This window comes from Psittacula echo (genome assembly GCF_963264785.1).
Source record: "Psittacula echo genome assembly, chromosome: 7".
NCBI classification, from domain to species: domain Eukaryota; kingdom Metazoa; phylum Chordata; class Aves; order Psittaciformes; family Psittacidae; genus Psittacula; species Psittacula echo.
The window spans coordinates 51791408-51813395 of record NC_137740.1 but is presented as its reverse complement, the minus strand read 5'-3'; the positions used below and the strand labels follow the sequence as shown (position 1 = coordinate 51813395).

Below are 21988 nucleotides of genomic sequence, written 5' to 3'. Positions count from 1 at the left end.
GTTAGAGAAGTTTGTCTTTGGTGCAAAGGCTGCCTTAATGTGAAAGGCCCCTGCCTGTAGGGCTGCATTCAGGAGCAGTGCATAGGGAAAACATGCGTGTAAAATTAAGGCCTTGCTGCTTAACTACACTTTCTGTGGTTCATGACTAGCATTGCTAACCAGCGTCTTGCTTGTCTTTTTTCAAATGCCTCAATTGTTGAAGCTGTGAGAAGTGCTGCTTCCAGCCATGCATATATTGACTGAATTCTTAAAGATTTGTTCTATTAATAGAAGGGGAGAAAGAAAACATTTGAGTGATGAGGAGAACGATTCTGAAAAGGATCTGCAAATGTTGCAGGGACTGTGGAGGCTCTACTGGGTGGTAGCTTTCATCAAACTGTGTATAGGGTTTCTTTCAAAATAACCATCATAGTATAGGCTATGAGAGATCAGCTGGTTTATCCTTACAGTAAAGGAATTAATCCTATGGAACCAAAGCCCATTCTTTGGACCTTATTCTGCTTTTGTGGTACCAGGTGACCTGATGGTCCTTGTAGGTTAATTTTAGCTGATGTAGATAATATGGGCCTTGTTTACAAGGGAAGTCCGGTACAGGCTTTTTCCATCACGTCTGAGAAGCCTTTTTTGCATAAGGACAGCCCGCGTGTCTGGTTCAGCAGTGGGAGGTGACGGTTGTGGCTTCACCTGCTCTGTTTTGGCCAGTGCTCGAACACTAAGGAAACCGTGCTTTTCCGTTTACATCGCCCCGCAGGTGTAAAAGAGGAGACACGGGGGTTGTCTCTGTTTCACGTCTGGTTTTCTGTCTCTGTCCACGGAGGGGAGAAAGTGCCGGGCGCACGGAGCTGGCGTGGACAGACCCGCTTTTCCCTCCTCCGGATCCCGTTCTCCATGTGCAGGCCGGGGCCCTCCCACACGGACACACGCGTGGGGTTGGGCCCGAGGGCCTGGCCGTGGTGGCGGCGGCAGGCGGAACCCTCGTCGCGGGCTGCGTTTCCGTGCGGTTGGTGTCGCGGCGGCAGCCCCGCCATGGCGGCGGATGGAGGGGACCCGCTGGGCTATTTCGCGGCCTACGGCAGCTCCAGCTCGGACTCGGAGGCCGAGGAACCGCAGCCCGACGAGCGGCAGGCGGGGTCCGGGGCGGCGGCGGGGGGCAGCCCGGGGCGGCGGGCGCGGCTGCCATCGCCCGACGAGCTGTTCCGCAGGGTGTCGCAGCCGCCCGCCTTCCTCTACAACCCGCTCAACAAGCAGATCGACTGGGAGAGCCGCGTTCTGCGGGCACCCGAGGAGGTGAGGGCACGGGTGGGGCCGGGCGCTGCCGCCGCCACGGCTCCGCGGCCTGGTGTGACGGGACGGCTCTCTGCTCTCTCCTGCAGCCCCCCAAGGAGTTCAAGGTGTGGAAGAACAACGCCGTGCCTCCGCCCGAGAGCTACACCCCGCCCGAGAAGAAGCCCCCGCCGCCCCCTGGCTTGGACATGGCCATAAAGTGGTCCAACATCTACGAGGACAATGGCGAGGACGCGCCAAGGCAGGCGGGCAGGGCCAAGTTCCTGCCGGAGGAGGAGCAAGAGCACCTCGAGTCGGGTGAGCGCCCGGCGCAGGGCAAAGATGCCGGCGCGGAACGCGTGTTTACCGGTTGTGTGCGCCAAGCCCTCCCTGCACGGAGCTGGGAGCTATCCTTGGGCGACATGGTCTAGTGTTAGGTGTCCCTGCCTGTGGCAGGGGGTTGGAACTGGATGAGCTTTAAGGTCCTTTCCAACCCAAACCAGGCTGTGATTCTATGAAGTATTACAGTATGTTAGAGATTGGAAGGGACCTCAAAAGATCATCTAGTCCAATCCCCCTGCCAGAGCAGGAACACCTAAATAAGGTTACACAGGAATGTGTCCAGGCGGGTTTTGAATGTCTCCAGAGAAGGAGACTCCACAACCTCCCTGGGCAGCCTGTTCCAGTGTTCCGTCACCCTCACTGAGAAGAAGTTTCTTCTCAAGTTTAAGTGGAACCTCTTGTGTTCCAGTTTGTACCCATTACCCCTTGTCCTATCATTGTTTGCCACTGAGAAGAGCCTGGCTCCATCCTCATGACACTCCCCCTTTATATATTTATATACACTAATAAGTGTTGCCGGCTGCTCCAGTGGCTATAGGCATGGTGACTGCAGAGTGTGTGCTGGTGTGTCCGGAGCACAACCTCCTTGTCCCCCGGCCATTGTCATTAGCGGAAGCAGGTCTTTGTCTGTATGTTGACTCCCTGTCTCAACATCACTGGAACAGCAGGGACCCCTCAGCTGTAGAGTCTTTCCCTGTCTTGGAGGAAGTATTTTCTGGGCATGGTAACTAGAGGAAAATGAAATTGTTCTGATGGGACGGACCTGCAATGATCATCTAGTTCAAATGGTGGGCTGGATGGTGGACATGGGCTGATGGTGGACACAGGCTTGGTAGAGTCAGTGGAAATCCAGTGCTGTGCAGGGCTTTACTTCAGTGTTGGTCTACGAGAGCATACTGCAGGGTGCATGTTTTGGAAAGAAAGGGTGGTATGGACTTCGCAGCATTAGGTTTACAGTTGCACTCAATAATATTAAGGTCTTTTCTAACCTAAATGATTCTGTGCTTCAAGAGTCTTTAGAGTTGTAGTTATATGAAATAGGGTCAGTTATAGTACTGCTAAAACAAAGTGGTGCGAGGGCTTCCTTAAGCACTGCTGCCTTGGCTCTGGGTGTAGATGTAGGTCTGATTGTTTTTATAATGTTTGCAAAACCTGAGGGCCAAGAGTGGAGTTAAATGTCCATGTGACAGATTACTATCCTTGTCACTCTTCATCCTGGTACAAGCTATAGTGGTAATCTCAGAAGTAAAGAAATAGTTGACAGGAGGGAGGTATTTTTAATTCTAATTTTTTAATTGCTGGAGAAAGAGACTAGGCAGCAACAATCAAGAGAGCAAAACCAGAAGCAGAAATTCTGGGCTTTCAGAACATGACAGTGTTTTGGTTCACCAGTAAAGTTGTCAGCAAAGGAAGGTTTTATTGCTGTCTTGCTCCTTTTGTTGTTGGGGGTGTTCCTTCCCCAGGGCAGTTATTCTGTCTTTGTCTTGCTGCATTTCTGGATGCTTTTTAGTGTTTTCTGCTACACATTTCTCTTAGCCTTCATCCAGAAACTAAGAAGATAAACTGTTAATTTACCTGGACGTTACTTCTAAAATGTAATCTTCTAACATTTTATCTTACCTGTTCAAATAATAAGGGTTGTTTTTTAGAACGGGTACTGTACAGTAGCATAACAAAGCCTCTTGTTAGTTATCCTCAATGGCCTGTGGTAGGAATAGCAAGTAATCATTCTATTCTGTCCACATGCTGTCCACATTCTATAAGTGAGGATGTTGTCAGTTAATACTACCGTGTCTTTTTTCCAGGCATCTCAGATGTGGCTAAGCCAGTTGTTCTGAGACGAGGATCATTTGCTGACTTGATTAACTCTGTCTTTTATTTAAAGATGGTGAAAAAGATGATGAACCAGCTTCTGCCAAGAAACGTAAACTGGACTCTGGGGAACAGACAAAGAAGAAGAAGAAGTTATGAGCAGGGTGTATTGGATCTTGCCATAATGAGAACTTCAGTAAACTAGGATTCCTCTGCTGGAATTGGAAACAAATCCATGTTTACCGAACTTCCCTCTCCTATTGGGTAGGGAATTTTATTTCTGCAGTATGCTTGCCTTTTGGAAAGCACAAAGTCAAATGTCCAGTGTTGTGATAGAATCTTGTCTACTGAACAACATTGTAAACTTGTTTATTTAAAAGAGAGATTTAGAAGAGGGATCCATTGTGATGGATACTTGTGCTCATGCAGGTTACAGGGCTTCGTGGAATTTTGTTTATCAAGAAACCTGGTAATGTGAGCTTTTTCTGGACTGACTTTTCCATTGTGTCAAAACCTTTTATAAAGGAGTATTATACTGAAGAATCTTTAAGTATTGTCCTGTGATATGTTTGCATACCGTTGTTTTGAAATGTGTGTAAAGACTGCAAATAGATCACTGGAATAAAACTACATTTGAAGACCTCTGTGATGTGTAAATACTGCATTGCATGCTTGGTGAATAGGAGGGATGAATTCTATATGTTTTTCAGCGATGTATTTCTTATGACTCAACAGATTCCTCAGGGTTTTGTTTGTAGTAAATATACAGCTGCAAACTGAAAAAAAGAAATTACTTAATAATGGAGTTTAATATTTGATAATGGGATCTACATCCATGAAACGTGAGACTGAGTTATGTAGGAAGGAGTTAATGTGTTCTTCCTAAAATTGAAAATAGAACCTATTTATTTATGTGAAAAAGAAAATTATGACAAAGCTGTGATAGAGTCTTTTTACTGCCAAATTGTATTTATTTCAGTACAAACAGCTGGTCAGGCACTAGTCAGGATATGTTGTGGTTTTGATAGGCTGCTGCATGGATTTTGAGGTCTGTGTATGAAAAAGTATCAGCAAAACTGTGTGTGCAGGTGGTTCTCTGGGTTTATCTTCAAGTAAAACTTTTGTGTATTAAGAAATCTGCAGTGAGATTGAGCATACTAATAGAAGTCTATGTAGTTAAACTATTAATGTAAATATAAATTAGCAGGGACTAAGCTAGCAGGGAGCCTCTGAGATGCAAGGAGAAACCTCAATGATGACCCTGCTGGATTCCAGTTGGGATAAAGACCCCTTCACAAGTCAAATACGACTGCTTGCTGAAACGGAGCTTTTACTAGATGGACAGCCGTTACAGCATATCAATTCAGGAGCTGTGGACGTTGCGTTTTGTTGAGTGAGTATAATGACTCTTACTGCACTTAATCTAGAATGTTCATGTAAATTCTCCCTCATTCTAGTAACAGTGTGTGAAACTTTCACTAAAAAATATCTAATGCAGCGGGATCTCTTTCAGGAATAGCTGTCTCCATGCAGGTAATGCAGCCTTACATCATCCACTTCAGGATGTGGATTGTCACAGACTACTCAGGTAGCTGATCCGTAGGTCCTGTTCCTCTGAGATCAAATGGTTTCTGTGAGTTTTGCTTACAAAGAAATGAGGGATGTTTTGCTTGAGGTGCTGAAAGTGAAGTCTCTAAATGGAAAGGCTTACTAATCTGTTGGATTTTTTATTTCCCCCAGTATCTGTGGTCCTAATGTAGCTAGGCTGAAAGAGCGAATCTTCAGAGAATGTGGTGGAAAAAAAACTGCTTATGCTCTTTTTTTTTTTTTTAACAGAAATGTGTTTGTACTGTAGCTGGCTTAGAGAGCTGAAGGTAGGGAATAGCAGTGAGCTCCTGCTCAGATATGAAAATGGGATGTTTGGTCAGTTTCCCAAAGGTTTGGTTTGCATCCAGGCAGCAAGTTGCAGATCTCAATATGTCTAGGAAGACACTTTACCTACCTGCCTCTGTTATCCGATACACAATTCATCCCAGGGTTATGTGGGATGAGTGAAATTTAATGGAATTTGAAGGATTTGAGATGAACTACGTGGTTCAGCGGTCTGCCTGGTAAGTCTTATAATAGTTCTCTTTGCTACTGAAATGCTCCTTGAAGAGTGTTATAACTGAAGGTTAATGTCACCAACTCTGGAAATAGATGCGTTCACACAACTGCTGTGACGAAGGAGGCTTTTGTCCTTGTATTGTTTAATCTGCTATTCTACAAGGCAGCCCAGGAAGTTACCATGCCAACCGCTCCCTTTATTTTCAGATTGTATGATGCATGTTGTCTTAAGGTTAAAACCATCTGATGCTTAATTTCCAACAAGAAAACCAGTGTGGCTAATCTGGGAGAAGAATGCTTAATAGTATTATTTACAGGTTGAAGAAATCTTCCTTGTAAGCAGTGACCATGGCTACTTCCCTATTCAGAAGAAATAGCAAAACCAACTGTGCTTTTTCTTAAGTAAGACATCTCAAACAAGGCTGTGAGAGCCTGTCTGAAGCCAGGTTACCCGGGTGGCTTGGTTCTGCTGCTGGATGGTTGGTTTTTGGTAGAAATGCTCTACCGTTTCATAGGGATACTGGATCAGGAGCTGTGAAATGTGTGAGTGAACGCTTACTAAACTTAAAACTAATAGCTCAGCTGTTTAACTAAAGATCAGTTTATCCTGGGTTGTCTTTCAGGAGACAGTGACAGCGAACGTGCACCCCCACTGACAAGTGGGAAAACTGCTCCTGAAAATTAGCCTTCTATTAACTCATAATCACACTGTTCTTATGATGAATCAAATCTGATGATCATCATTATGTGTAACAGGGGAAAAAAAAAAGCAGTAAAAACACATAGAGGTTTGATTTGAGAAAATTCTCTTTAAAAATTAAAGATTAAAAAAATAGTGGCTGGAAGGCAGTTAATTTGCAGTTAACTCCTTGTGTTGCCTCCAGATGCTAGCACAGCAGAAGCTGGAAAGCCAGGATGATCAGGAAACAAAGTATTCACATCAGAATAGTAGTACAGCTGTGGAGGATAATGGCTTTCATGGCAGGCAGCGATTCCTACCAGAAATGCTAATGGAGGTTGTTTTAAGGCATCCCTCCTGTGCAACAGCTTGATGTATACTAACACTATCGAAGAACTGGTTAATTTACAGATGGCTGCCAATCTGGAAGTGAATCCAGGGAAATGCAGTGTGTTCCACACAGAGTGATTTTATTGTGAACCTGGAATCCACCCGAGAGGAGGATTTTTTATCAGCACAGAGAAGCAAAAGCTGTGTGATGCTGGCTGACTTTCTCTGGGGACAGGAAACTCACCTGCCAGTTTGCTAATGTTGCAAAATCATGGCAGAATGTAGGTGAAAAGATGTAACTCTCGGTCACCAGTAGGATGATACAATTTGGGTTTTCTTTTCAGTCTGGAAAGAGTCCTGTGCCTGTTTCCGTTCTTAGCTTGCTTCTGTTTCCAAACCCCTTTGACTGCTGATCACAGATGGTTTGCTGTGGGTGGGGGGTTAATGTGAGAACAACGCTGGACTGTTTTAAAACTGTGGAAGCTGATTACATCTGAAGTGTAAGTTTTTAAAGGATAAATGGCTGCACCAGTTGAAAGAGACCCCTGGCAATGGCTACATCTGTGCAGCATTTCCATTTTGAAAGAAAATGTTTAAGAACAGCCACAATTACTCATTAACCTGGAAAAATCTGACAGCTTGGTTTCCAAATAGCTGGAAAAGTCCCAGCACCATCAGGCCTGGGCAAAACATGGTTGTACTGGTGCCCCATGGAGATGAGCTTGTTGACAGGCTGGTTGCTGTAGCAACAGCAGAGTGGGAATGGCTGCCCAGGCATGCTCAGGAGGAGACACCGACTCCTCTAATTCACAAGAGGGCAAATGTGACAGAGGAAAAAGCTTCTCAGAAAGACTAGCATTGGATGTGTTTAGAAAACCCTTGGGCAAATGGAGCACCTTGCTAAGAAATTTGATTCCATTAGCACCAAAGGCGTTTTCTGGATGCATTGACTAAGGTGAAGAGCAACGGGAGGTGGTGATTATCTGGGCAGTCTGCAGTTGTCTCAGAATGTCCAGACTGAAACAAAAGCACGATTTCTGCAGAGTAAAATGCTGGCAAAATACAGAAAATTACTGAAAGAAATACAGTGTTTTCATTGCACAGGATGCTTCCCATGGGACACAGGAATCTCAGGGAATGGTTCTGTTCCTGAGACAAATGTTTTGGTGGTAGTGGACTGCTTTCTAAAAGCTTCTAAGTCATATAATTAGAAACTAGGAAATAATGGGAGTAACAGGTGGACAGAGATTCTTGTGAGCTAGTTCTTTATGCATAGATTATCACAGACAAAAGAGAGCACCATTGTCTTTAGAGGAGTCTACAGAATTTGTGTCATTGATAGAAATGCACAAACATCAGTTGGACCTGGAAGGCAGAGTCACACCAGAGATTGGAATGGGTTTGTGCTGCTGGTTCCTTTGAACTATTTTCTTCAGGGCACTTCTGAAAAAGCAGGAATTTTCAGGGAAGCCAGGACCTGTGGAGCTGGATTGACAGAAGAATGCAGTGAATTCAGTGAATGGAGATAAGCATTTTTGGTCTTTATCAAATAATTTTATCAGTGCTCTTCATTTAGAAGTTGAAGTCCTCTTCATCTTTAGAATGCTTTTAGTCTTGGTAGCTTCAAAAGATAAATCACATCTTGGCTTTGCTGTAGGGGTGAGCAGCAACATAACATTTTTTTGGAGCAAACATTGATTTCCCATTCCTTCACTTCTCCCATCATCTGTTTCTAGCTGTAGGTGGACTGATATGAAAACAAATACAGGATTAATACAGGGTAACCCCAGGAAAGTGTAATGGGGAATTAAACCTAAACCACAGGTCTTACCAGGAGATAATTAACATACTTTCCTCAAACCAGCCCAATCGAACAACATCTGCCCCCAGGCAGTGGGTTCCCAATAAAAATAATTGAACAGCCTTTCTGTTGGGAAGCAGTTGGGTCCCACAGAGGGTTGTGAAGATTATGAAGGGACTGGAGCATCCATTTTATGAGGAAAGGCTGAGACAACTTGGCTTGTTTAACCTGTAGGAGACGACTGAAAGGGCATCTTATTAATGCATACAAGCATCTCAAGGGCAGGTATCAAGAGGATGGGGCCAGACTCCAGTTGAGCCCAGCAACAAGATAAGGGACAACAGGCACAAACTGAAATACAGGGAGTTCCATCTGAATATGAGGAAACACTTATTAGGAGAGCTGTTGAAACAGTAAAGTATCACATAGCTGGCAGAAAGATGCACTGCTTCATTGGCAAAATCATCCAAGAGACCACTGGGCATATGAAGCCCTGAAATAATTTAGCTCTTATATTCTATATCTGCTACCTTTTTAGCTGTGCTACTCCAGTGGAGGGTGGTTTGGTTTTGAATTTTCAAACAGGAAAACGCCTGTTTGAATTTCCAGTACTACTTTAAACTATAGACCCTAATTTTCTTCTAATTTCCTTGATTAAGTGTCTCTTGAAACAGTACACATCTATTTTGGTTACTTTCTTGATATCTTGCTCTAGATTTTCTTAGTGCTAAAACAGCACTGTAAATTTCACATCATTTTTGAACACTGCCTGGAGAGAGTTACCATAATCTTCTCTCCTTTGAAAATAATTCTTACATCCATGGATCACAATGAAAAAATTATTGGCAAACACAGTTTTAGTCAAGTACCTTTGTCTGCAGCAAAGCAGTGAAAACCAGTATAACAATAATGAATGGTTAAATGTCATGCTAAAATTCCATTTCAGACAAACTAAGTTTTTAGTTACAGTTTCTAACTTAGTAGAGCAAAGCCTGAGGACAAGGGGTTTGTCATCTTGCGATTGACAGGATAATGTATTTGAATTTCAGAACGCTCTCACACACACACGTTATTTCTGCAAAATAAGAAACTGGGGAAGAATTAGCTTTTAAAAGTTGCATTTATCTGATTTCCTGTAGATTCGTAAGCTTCTTTCATAGAACACTACCAAAATAAGGCTGGAATGTGCCTTCCCCAAGGTGACCCAGCCCCTTGTCTGCCCCAGGCCAGCCAGCCAGACCCACGCCATTCCTGGCAGAGCCCTCAGCTTCAAAACAATGCTCAAAGTGAGGACAGCGATGCAATGAGCACCGCCAGCCCTTCTTCCAGTGTGGGCAAATTGGTGCATTAATGAATCAGTAACAATCAGCAAAAACATGCAGCTGAACAAGAGAGTTTGTAACTCTCTTCTCTGTTTTGAGGAAGTGTATAGCCCTCTTGAGCAGCTCTGTGTTTTGTAGGTTTGTGTTCATATACAGAGCAGACGTTTTGTAAGCACAGGTGTAAATGGCTCACAATGATGTATTCAGAGTTATAAAATGTGATCTATCTCAGGTTTTGCTTTGAGTCTTCGGTTGTGGCACAACCATGGGAAAAAAAGCATTTTATGTAACTAAAAACCAAACCAAAACAAACTAATTCTAAGCTAAATGACAGAATTCTAGCAAAAAACATAATTTCTGAGGGGAGTTTGTCTGCTCATAGAACTTGCTTCAGTGCACTGTGTCCAAATTTCCTTGGAGCAGACTTCTGCTGAGGATTGTGTGGCTGCTGTACTGGGGTAGCTCCAGACAGGATTTAACAGTCAGGCCCTGCAGTTAACTCAGAAGTTAAATCAGACCTTAAAAAGAACTTTTCCCTCAACATTCTTTAAAAGGAATGAAAAGAAACTAGCATTATACTTGAGAGAAGAAATGGAGATCCTAGAGATGAACTGACTCACTGTATGTGTTTAGGCTTTTAACTAGAAGACCTCATTTAATGTGTCACAGGGTTTTGGCAACATACAAAGCTGACAGTTAATGGTCTTTTTTTGCTGTGGGAATGCCTAATGTGCTTTACCTAAAGGGCAAATGTTGCCAGGAGCTGAATATGCCCCATGGTAGGTGGAAATTTCACTTGCAGCTTGCTTTGGCTACAGTGAAACAGTAATGCTGAGGGCTACACAGTTGTCTTCATGGATTGCTCCAAAATTCAGAGTTTAGTAAGCAACGTGAAGGGGCTTAAACAAAGTGGTCATTTTATGTTGGGAATATTTTGAAAACCTTGATTTTTGTTTTTCCTTCTGATTCTGCTAAAGTCCCATAGATTTTAATAGCATTCTGCAGAAATTAACCTGAAAAACTATCACATTTTATAACAGCACTAATTCCTAGGAAACTCCACAGGATTTTCCATCAGAGCTGTGTTTGTGTTTATATTCCAGAATGTGCATACACATTCGAGCATTAAGAACCAGAAATATAAGCAGTTGAGAAATTGGTTCTCTCAGTGCTTGGGAAATAATCCACTTCAGAAGGTCAGTTCCATCTTGAAAACCTTTGTTTTTCTCCATTGAATATGGCTTTTGTTTGATAAATAAGCAGCTCTTCTATTTTTGTAAGAATAAGCAGGTTTACTGACTATTTCTAATAATTGATTCACTGGTTCTTATATTAAGTTCATGGTGGAGAATGAGAGAAAGAGTACATTGCAACACCGATCAATGCTTATCTGTTCCCAGACCAGTAACATTTTTCTTTAGAGATGCAGCATCCATTCCTGCAAGAACCTGTTATGTGTGTATGAAACTTAGCTATGTATGAATCCCACTGTAGGTAATGGAAACAAAGGTAACCACCCAAATGAATTTACACTGCCAGGAGTCACAGCATTGGGCCTCTGATTCTTGATAGGGGCTGAAGCCTTCTTGTGTACTTAGCAATAGAATAAGGAAAGTGATTTGTGGTTCTTTACTCCTAGAAAATATGGATCCCTCTCCCTTCTCTGTGCTTTCTTCTCAGGAAAACTTAACTAGTGTCTGAATTCAGTTAGCTTACAAAAGCATTTTGTTCATTTCAATATAGATGTCTTAAAAAGATTAATTTCTCCCTGAGGACATTTGGGCAAGGCGGAGAGAGAGATTGATAATTTCCAGATGCTCTTTGCTGTCAGGCAAACAAAAATTCTGCTTTGGGTTAACATTTGTGAGTGTATTTATCAAAAATGTATTGTGTATGCAAATATGACAGGGAGAGCACAAACCAGTCCAGCAGACATCTTAAAAGTGCCTCAGATGCATAGATTTGCATTGTCATAGCTGCATTAGTAAGATGGGACTCATGTTTGCTGACTGAGCTAAAAGCCTTTGGCTCTTCCCTCTCTGTATCTCCTACGGACAAGCAGACGAGGTGGATGTATTTTTCAGACAGAAACACAGAGACCACATCCAGGATGCTTCGCAGTAGACAATTGACTGAACAGTGCTTGCTGAATCAGGCATATAAAGAGACATCATTCACCTTCTCTCTGATAGCTGGATGCATTTCCTAGTGGGATTCCTAAGCATTGCACACTAAGTGCTGGCAAGGCTTGGGCACAGTGAATGACAAGTAGTTTGACTCTGGGCTTTTGGGGACTACCCCGAATTAGAGAAGCAGGGAGAGCTGATGTCTTACATGTTGTCTGAGAAAGGAGCCAGTTGAACAAAGCGACTGTGCATTGGCATCCTGCTCACCATGCGCTCTGCTTGCTTCCCCACAGAGCACGAGCAGCACTCCAGCTTCAGAGCTGTGGTCACTACCACTTTTGCCTCTGCAGAAGAAATCAGTGCTTACTTTGATATAGGCTGTCTTGCCTGGCCATAATGACTGCAACGTGAGGACTTAATGGTGAAAGCCAAGCATCAACCTATTCTGTCAGAGACTCTACTTCCTGGGAAGAGCGTATTCTTCTTCAGTTGGTGCTTATCTCTAAGGCAACAGGAGCTGCAGCACTGAGCATGGGAAGTAAACAGGGTAAAGGGAAGTAAACCTGTCAGCAGCAAAGGAAATTCCTCATTGAGAAGCAGTCCTTCCAACGTCCATCCATAACAACTGTTGTCCTTCTCAAATGATGTGTGGAACCAGCAGCGCCACTGGAAATCAGGATGCTTTTGTGAGTCGCAAGCTGTTCTTTTCACTGGGTGGGTAGAGGAGCTTGGGGCAGTCAGTGGAGCAGCCATGTGCACATGGAATCCTGGATTCATGGAGTTCTGTTGAAATAATCGGTAAACCTGTCACCATTCAGAGGCTGCTGACTGTTAAAACTGTCTTAAGTAACTGACTATCAAAAAGACTGATTAAACACATTTTAGCTATCTAGAGAGGGCCCTGCTCCTGCATGTGGCAAAGCTCAGGGCCTCTGGGGGTGATACAGGCAAAGCTCTTCCAAGACCAAAGGAAGAGGTGTGTGAGAGCTGCTGAGTAGATGTGAGGTCTAGAGATGGCAAAGTCCCACTTTGGGAAATGAATTGCCTATGGAGCTGTGTCATGGCACTTGACACAAAACCTTGCAGTAAGGTCAGCTGTGACAGAGTAAGTGAGAATCAGGAAGTGATGAGGGGAAGAGAGGAGGTAGAACTGGAGGTATTGTTCTTTGGGGTTGTTCAGGTAAAGCAGGTAAATACCTAAGGGTCTTCATTAAGCCCATTTGCTGTTTAGAAAGGAAAAAAAAAATGCTGGCTTAGAGTATTAATTAATTTCTTGCGTTTCAGAAGCAGGAAAAGTAGAGGGCTATGATGACCCTAAGTGAACTTTTTGAAGCATTTTCTATGAGAGCAGGATGCTGGTAGGAGGAAGGGGCAGGACTGGGGAAGGAAAAGGAACATACAGTTCTTGTCCATAAAGAAGGAAAACATACTGTGTAGAAGACATTGTTGAATCCTAAGGCAAGGTGTTAATGATATCTAGATATTAAAGCTCTGAGACTTGATGCTGCAAGTAACAAAGCATCAGCTTTTCTGTAGCAGTAGTGTTGCCAATTTTGGGGTTGTTTGTAGAGCAATGCGGGAGACAATCTTTGCTGTTTCCTCTGGTTTCTTTCTTTCCCCTAAATACCTAGAAGTGAACATGTATGAAGATCTGCAGAAACACATTCTCTATGTGTGTCTCTCTGTCCCCAGGGTTTTCCTTTCGCAGCCTGCAGGCTTTGACCTGCCAATAAAAAGTTGCTCAGACAGGGCCCCGTCTGTCACACGAGTGCACAGCAACAGTTCAGAGAGGCTGCAAACTTGTAACGGGGTCTTTGTGCAAAATTTAGCCCATAATACGTGATAACTGTATGCTTGATTATAATGGGCTGGTTGGGGATACATCTTCTGATTAAGGAACATTAACACTGGCAGCTTTTTGACTAGGTTTTTCTTTGTGTCTGGTTGTAAAGGAAGAAGCTAAAATGCACAGTTAAAATCTGTTTTGTTGTGTTTGGTTGGTGGAGTTTTATTTTGAGAAGGAGGTGGATAATTTTAGTTCTTCAGAACTAAAAATTAAATCAAAATCCTGGCAGCTGTTCAAGATACATGAGGAACCTTGCAATAACGGGGTTGCTGTTGCCTTGGAAGCACAGTCTGAAAAAGCCAGTTGGAGTAATTTTAGTTTCAGCCTTCCCTTTGCCCTTGTCCTTCCCATGCAAATTCTGTTTTTACACTCAGTATATCCGGTTTAGCTGTGTCTCTTTTGTATATAGACAGGAGGGGATTTTGCCAGACAAAAGTGGAAGAACACTAAAAATTACCTCGTTTCAGAGCAGAAACCAATGTTTGGAAACACACAAAGTTAAACCCATCCAAAAGTAGATTTAAAAAACCAGTAATTTTAGATCTTAAAGCTCAATGTAAAAAACAAAGCAAACCCAAACCAAATAGTAGTTTAAGTTTAAAGACTTCATTTTTACATACTGTTGAATCTTTTTATTCTGGAGAAGAATATAACATTTAGGTAAGAAGTTTTAGCAATGAGAAGGAAGGTTTGAATATTTAAACAGGGAAAAATCTACTTAGAAAAATGGATGTAATCTAATAAATATACATGGTCTTTCAGAATCCCCCTGTTGTGATATCCCTCTGAAATTTGCTGTATTAAAATGCTGTGGGTCTTTGTTGTGGGCATCACTCAGATTATGCTGTCGCGTGGCTGGAAACTCAAGTAATTAGAGAAGAGATTAGGATAAAGTAGTGCTTCTATCCACTAAAGAATGTAAATATTTTGAATATTTTCAATAGCTCACACTTCTCAATAACAAGTCTCACCTGAAGGGTGCCCTTGTTGTGAGGGCCCACTAGAGAAAGCACAGAAGCCTTTGTAGGCTTTCCTGCCTACTTGGAATCAGCTGAGACACATGGACTTGCCACCACTCCCACTCGGAAAATATTTCACCATGAAAAGTAAATTGATTTTCAATTATTACAAAGATTCAATTGCATTTAAATATATATTTTATTGTCCTGGAAACTCAAGAAGAACCCATGCAGGGCTGGTGGACAGTCCCTGTGCCAGGTTTTGGTGTCAGTTCTGCTTGTTGGGCTGCTATGGACTTTGTCGTCTGTTAGGCTGGGTAGGAAGAGATGCCACCTAGGACCATGTGCCACAGACTGAGCAGCCTCAGAAGGTTAACATGACATTACACTAAACCATCATGTAGGATGTGACTAGATAGAACACCTAACTAACAGTTGGGTTAAATATTTGGATGTGCTTCCTAACCACATGACTGGTGAGACTGTTGGGATAACAGTAGGACCATATAACTTGAGATATTTAAGATGAGACTGGTCTGAATATGAGCGAATGAGATGCGTGGTTAAAGGAGCGCAAATGAGATTAGAAATCTATGTTTTTACCTCTATTTTCTTGGATTCTGTTGTGTCTCTGAGGGATGACTTGATGTTATGCTGGACACTAATAACTAAAAGAAGCTTGACCATGCCACCTTCCTGTCAGCTGCTGCACTTTCATCTCTCCTTGTTATCGCAGGAGTGAGTTGTTGGGAGCAAGCTGTCAGCAGATGGTAGGCAGCAATCCTGGCAAGTTTGCAAATGAGGGATTTTCCCTGCTGTAGCAGGATCAAGTACTAGTCTTCTCCTTGCTGCATTGCTCTTTACAAGTCAGGAAATCTCATCAGGTCAAAACATGCACTTGATAGTGCCTGGTCTAAGCACCATTTTTTCTCTAGTGAAACCCAGTTTCTTTCTGTTCTGCTTAATAGGTGCACTCCAGGAGATGCAAAAACCCCTCCAGGGCTCACCCATGTAGCTCTACAAGAATGCTTTTCTAGTTTTCAGCCACTGCACTGAAGTAGTGCTGTTCAGACTCTGCAAACCAGCTGGGGATGAGCACGCTAATGCATGCACAGAATTCACTGTCATAGTTTCTTACCATTAACTTCTCTGATTGCTCTGTTTGACACACACACACACCAGAAAGAAAGAGAATATTTCACATATGAAATTCCACAGATCTCTCAGCAGCCTGAAGGAGATATGCTGGGTTTCTCTGTCTTTCCCTTCCCCCCTTTTTTTTTGGCTTTGCAACATACAGCATGACTATCATGAAATGATCATATATGCACACATATAAAGTTGTTTGAGTAACAAAATTATTTAGCTTACATAAAAGAGAAAAATAGACTAGATTCTTTCAACATGTGAAAGTCATTGGCAGATTTGGCCTACAGAAACAACATCTGTTGCTTAAAATTTAACATTATAAGGACACATCTTCAAGGCATCCTTGTGATTATCTTAAGTACTTTGAGCACAGCACACTGTATCCAGTTCTTTAAAAGGATCAGTCTTCTAATTTAAATACCTTCCCACTGTTCTTTTTAAACGCTGCCTTTCATTTTACACCATTTAGAAGTCCTCTATGCTTTGCTCTAACTTAAAACTCAAAAGTTTTGAGGCTGATGATTTAAAAAATAGTTAAAAAAATAGCTATTTCTAATGGTAGGAGTGGAAGAAAGGACCTTTAACAAAGTGGATTCCTGTAAGAATGGTTCATTAGCAGGGGTTGGAACTGGATGATCTTTAAGGTCCCTTCCAATCCAAACTATCCAGTGATTCTATGATTGAAATGTGTTCCCCGTTCTGGCATTTTCTTGGCTGTTAGTAGGTAACTGGAAGCCATTCAAGATATTCTTCTTATATTTTTTAAGTTTTGAGGGGTTTTTAATAAAAAAGTTTTGCATAGGCAGCGGGTTTTAGGACCCCGTTGAATAATGGGATTTATGGTAGATGTATCTTGCAACAGCTCCTGGACTCAGCTGTGTGGTCTGGCAGACCCCCGGCTGTGCTGAGGAGGAGAAAGACGGACCATGGGCAGACGTGGCTGAGAGCTCTGCTTCTTCTCTACCCACGAATGTGGTTCTGGCCTAAAGAGATAGGACAAAACAGACTTAGAAATGCTTATTTAGTGTTTTCAGTTCCTTCAGAGGATCTCCTAATGTTTTGAGAATAAATCTGAGTCTGTTTTTGTTTTGCCCAAACAAACTACACCCTTTGTTTATTTTTTCTTCAAAAAAGGTGGAGTGTCACCCATGTGCTGGTTTTGTCTCCATGTTAGGGGAAGGTAATAGTGATGATGGTCATGGTACCAACTATTTTTACTACATGGCTAATGCTTTGACTTCTTTGTATCCAAAATACTTTGGTATTTTTAGCATATCTTCAGTGAGACTGGCATCCTACCATAGCACTGGCATGCTGTAAGATTGCAGTCAGAGGTGGTAATGACAGCCCTGAAGTTCAATGTCATGTTTTGAAAAGCTCATAGGGATGTGAGCTTGCATTCTCTGAAAAGGCAAATGCCAATTTAAAAAATATAAGTGCAAATACTAAAGGCAGCATGAATTACTTTCTTATTTCTGTTCAAATAAAACACAAAAGGCAGAGCCGTGAACGCTCCTGCTGCTTAACTTAGCTGATAGCTATGAACAGAAGTATTTCCATCACCCTGCTCATTTCTAGGTTAACCTTACATGGCTCTTAAAATGCTTTCCTACTTAATTTTAGTTACACCTTAACAGGACAAGTAGACCATGCTACTAGGAGCAATGGGCTCAGCAGCTTGCCTACAGGCAGGGTAGCCACCATCCTGATGCTACAAGTCACATCACCAGAGCCAGGTGTCCTGTGCCACAGGAGTCAGAGAGGAACTGATGGTGGCAGTGGCTTCTCAGGGGTCTGGTACCTCCTTCGGAGAAAGCACCAAGTTTGGTCGGACATAGCCAAACAAGAGCAATGCAGGTGTGGTACAGTGGGTATCACATCTCAATAGCAGTGGAGCAGTTTTGTATTAAGGAGGTTCCTGGCAAGGATGCATTCTAGAAGGGAGTCAGTGGTCTAAGACCTGACTGCTCTTGGAATTTCTCAGTTTTGCTTTTTAAAAGGGCAACTCCATTTGCAAATGGTTCCAGAGACTGGGAAGCAGATGGTGGAGCCATTTTGGTAATGAACACCTTCAGCTTTGGCCAGCCTGTTGTCTAGCAACCTCCTCAGGTTTAGCATATAAGTGTTTCATTCTCCCATAGGTTTGTCTTCCTAAGAAGATAAGCAGCTGTATTCTGGGCTCACTGGGCCTCTCGGGTGCCTTGGCTGGCCAGCTCAAATTAGGGTCTGGGGGTAACAAAGGTATGGATGACTGTAGTGGTGTCTGCATCTGAGAGAGATCAGTCTTTTGGCAGGCTGGAGATAATGCACACAGCTATTAGCTGCTGATAAAGTTTCACTCGACTCTTATTTCAGTCCATTTTGATGTCAGGAAGGCAGACACTTTCAATAAAAAGAGTGCTCATAGATTTTATTGCCGCATTCAAGTGCTTCCAGTTCCCAGCTGTCAGCAGCTCCACTTTGGTCATGTAATTGTCACTTTATCCTCCTGTTTGCGATAGGTCTTAAGAGAAGAAAGATACCAATTTGCTAAGCTTTAATGAAAAGGAGACTCATTCACCTTTCCAGACACTTTTAGTTTTACTCACACAAATTAATCCCACTGAAGGAAAATAAAGTATGTCTTTGCACAGTTGCATCATAAATTAATATTTTAGGTACATCTGAGGACGTCTGTCTGATGCTGTGACAGATGGAATTTTCCTGGGTCAGACTGGAGCAGTTCAGAACTAGTCCTTGAAAGTGTACAGAAATGAAAGCCTGTGTACTTAGGAAAGCACGGCTTCTTTGACGCTATCTGCTGAGGTGGAGCTGATCTCTGACACTGTCAGCAAGGCTGTGAAGTGCATTTGTCAGTCTTTTATTAGGATCTATTTATCTCTGTACTTACCTGTGTAATTTTGTAATTCAGCTCAGTCACTGCCCAAGCACTGTCTCCTGTTCATCAGCTTCTTCACCAGAGAGAGTCCTCTTATCAAGGCTTTTTTTTTCCCTCCCTTAAGTTTGCCTTCTTTGCTTGCACGGTCATTTACAATCCTCATGTCATCAACTCAGAAAAGATTAAGTAATTGGCCAAATCTCAGTCTGTTAATAAAAAAAACCTTTCATAACATTTCTCTTTGTACCTTCAGAAGAATACTACTGCTTTCTATTTGCTTAAAGTCACACTGTTTAACCAGTCCTGAATATTTGCCAGTCTCCTAATAAGAAGCCTCTTCAAGTTGATACAAGCTCTAGTCCCATCCTCTTAAAGTTGCTTCTGCTTTTTGTAGAAGGCCGAGTAAAAAGACTTGTGTTCAGCACAGTGTGATTTGCAGCTCCTGAATGAAACAAGCTGAGCTGAAAACAAAAGCTCAGCTTTGACTCTTACTCCACTGGCTCAAGTTAGTTCCAGCCAGATCCTTAATGTTATTTTATCTGAAGGTTGGGTTTTTTGTGTGTGTGATCAATGCCAACTCTGTTGGGCAAATACAGGATGCATAGGGATTTAAAAAAATCCATCTGCCAACAAGAAAAAGTGCCTTGTAACCACAGGTTGGAATGGAAACAAATTTCCAAGATACAGATCAAACTGTGTTTATAGACTCAACTATTGGCAGCTTTTCACTGGGCTATTTCCTGTGTGCCTATTGCATAGAGGAATAATCTAAATGCTTAAACTAACATTTAAAACCACACGGAACATGAAGAAAACACTGTGTGAAGCAGCATGGAAAATACAATGATGTTGAATTTTCTTTTCTTTCCATAGCTAATAGTCATGGGAGAAGGCAATACTGCACACCAAACAGCAGTGCCCCAGTTCTTTGCAGGATTTGGTCCTTACTCTGGCTAGTACCTACTTTCTACTAATATTGTTCTAATTGCTAAAAGGAAATATCCAAGTAACAAAAATTTCCAAAAATGTCACCTAAATAAAGAGGAATTTGCTAAAAGTTGCATACTGTTCTTTGAAGTGCAGTAAGTTGTCACTTATTAGAGAACTAATTCAGACAAGCTATGGCACAGGTAGACAGGAGGAATCTGATTTCTCATTAGAATAGGATGGAAATCTGCAGGTGTGAAGACGACAGCCAAGGTAGGTGTAGCCTTCTTCTGTTTGCTCAATTTGGAATGGTTGCCACAACTATTTCCGGCTGAGAAAGCTTGGAGTTCATCTGCTGCCTATTTTGAATCTTTTCAGTGTGTTTTGGTAGGGTAGATCTCCTCTTCCAGACTTCAAACACATGCCCTTTGTCTCAGGCATACATATGCTGGTGGCACAGCTAATCTCCTGATAGCATCAGTAAGGTCAGTGCAGTCGAGTTGTGGTGCCCATGCAGAATTTTACGGGGGATTTTGTCACTGGTGTTCTGCTTGGCTGGACTTCATTCATGTTATCCAAGCCATCTCTCAGCTAGGGAGGGTGGCAGCTCCTGTATGAGGAAAAGTTTTGGGCTGGGAGAGTAATTTAGGTTGGATGGAACTTCTGGAGGTCAGAAGCCATGTAGGTTTGCTTGGCCAGGGCCAGACAAATTTTCAGTGTCCCCAGAATGTAGTTTTGATAGCTTTTCTGGGCAACCTGTTTCAGCATCCAACTATGAAATGAATAACAACAACAGAAAAAGCACCATCAAATATGTTTATACCTTTCTTCTTTGAATGTATATTTACAGATGAGGATCACAGTTCTGGAAGGTATCATTAAAGTCTAAGTTTTGCTTATCGATTCCAGACTAGAAATCAAAGTGTTTGTTGGGAATGAAAGCTTAACCACTCAAACAGATGAGAGCAGGTTAGGGGAGATGGCATTACTTAAGCCCATAGGTAATGAAGAAACTGTAATTGTGAATTAATCTGCTGAAGATAGCTTCATTAATTGTGCACAGGAATGCACTGCCAGAAAAGCACTGATAGGTTTTGTCTTATGTATTTCTTGCGTGCTACTTTGCCTGAGATGCTTTTTCTAACCCAGGCCTTGGGTGCTGTGATACGGCCATCAGAGGGGGCAGGATTCAACCCCTGCAGGGACAGAGGCCTGAGGACTCACACCTCCTTGCCTGCACAGCAGTGAGCATTGAGACCATCCCAGCTACCGCCATCTCATCTGTGATTTGTCTCAACCAAAGGCATTCTGGAATGGTTTTACATCTTGCTCTGAAACTCATGCAGAGATATTTCCTAATACGTGTATTTAAAGAAATGCAAATGGTTTCCAAGGACATGATGTCAAAGTGGCATTTCAAGCTGTTGCAATATGACCTATGATAAATATCCTGAGATTCAGTTTAGATTAAATCACAACTATTCTGTAATGTTTTGGTTTGGGTTTTGGTTTACATTGTAGAGATATGGGTATTACTGTGTTACTGCTGTTGGGTGAATCTAAAGATTCAACATTTGAAATTTGTTCTTCAGGAAGATTTGGTTTCAAATGATCGAATTATTACTCCTCCTTTCAGAATCTGGTAAAAGAGGAAATTGTGACTGTGTGATGTTCTTGGGCTGTGGTTGGTTCCTCCAGAACTTAATGAGCCTTTCCTTTGGCCCTGTGTCTGGGCGTTCATTATGTTTCGAGGCAGTGCTGTGCTTGACACGTGGAACACCTGGAATGCCCGCCTGCTCCCAACTGCCTTCTGCAGAGAGGTGACATCCAACACACCGCTAAAGGGTAGGAGATGACGACAGCTCCTCTGCTCTCACCCACAAGACAGGTGTGTCATGCATCGTTCATGAGGTATGTAATGTAAAAAGCTGCAAAATGTATTCCTGAAGCTGTTTACAGTGAAATGAAATGTGGGAGACATAAGCCGACGTAGATGTTAACCAATGAAAGCTGTCCCTGTAGTTTATCTTGGTAAGAAATCAGTCCCGCACCATCTCCCAAGATAGGTTTTGAAGAGCTGTGTGCTTGCATTAACATTGCATGATGTAGCTGAGCAACACATACACCAGGACCAGATTTTTGCCCATTTCAACAGCCTCAGTACATTATTTGCTCTGTCCTAATGCCACTTGTCTTATACCTATGTGGCATTTTGGCTGGAATACTGAAGGCCCCTTACATCGAGGCCAGCTTCATCCCTGTGTTGCTGGTGTTAACCGCACTGAGGAGGGCACAAAGGCTTTTCAAGAGAGTGAGAGTGCAGGTAAATGGTCCGAAAACCTGTCAGGGAGTGAGAACTGACACATGCACAGAAGCGAAAAGTAAGTTTGCAGCCTACTGTGAATCCTGTGTTCAGTTCTGCGCCCCTCATTACAAGAGAGACACTGA

At 42.6% G+C, this 21988-nt stretch overlaps 1 protein-coding gene across 1 annotated transcript; it reads left to right on the top strand.

Annotated features, from left to right (window-relative positions):
• Window positions 1-962: 962 nt before the first annotated feature.
• On the top strand, window positions 963-4055 carry LOC308223693 (UPF0690 protein C1orf52 homolog). The gene is made up of 3 exons (XM_080623065.1): window positions 963-1287; window positions 1374-1581; window positions 3491-4055. The coding sequence occupies exons 1-3, from the start codon at window positions 1027-1029 to the stop codon at window positions 3574-3576; spliced, it is 555 nt and encodes a 184-aa protein (XP_080479191.1). The 5' UTR covers window positions 963-1026; the 3' UTR covers window positions 3577-4055.
• Window positions 4056-21988: the final 17933 nt, after the last annotated feature.

Bases quoted from the DNA above. Each gene is read 5' to 3' on its own strand.
- LOC308223693 (XM_080623065.1), top strand. From the start codon at position 1,027: ATGGCGGCGGATGGAGGGGACCCGCTGGGCTATTTCGCGGCCTACGGC. The intron at 1,288-1,373 runs GTGAGGGCACGG...TCTCTCCTGCAG, and splicing joins TTCTGCGGGCACCCGAGGAG to CCCCCCAAGGAGTTCAAGGT. The intron at 1,582-3,490 runs GTGAGCGCCCGG...TTTTATTTAAAG, and splicing joins GCAAGAGCACCTCGAGTCGG to ATGGTGAAAAAGATGATGAA.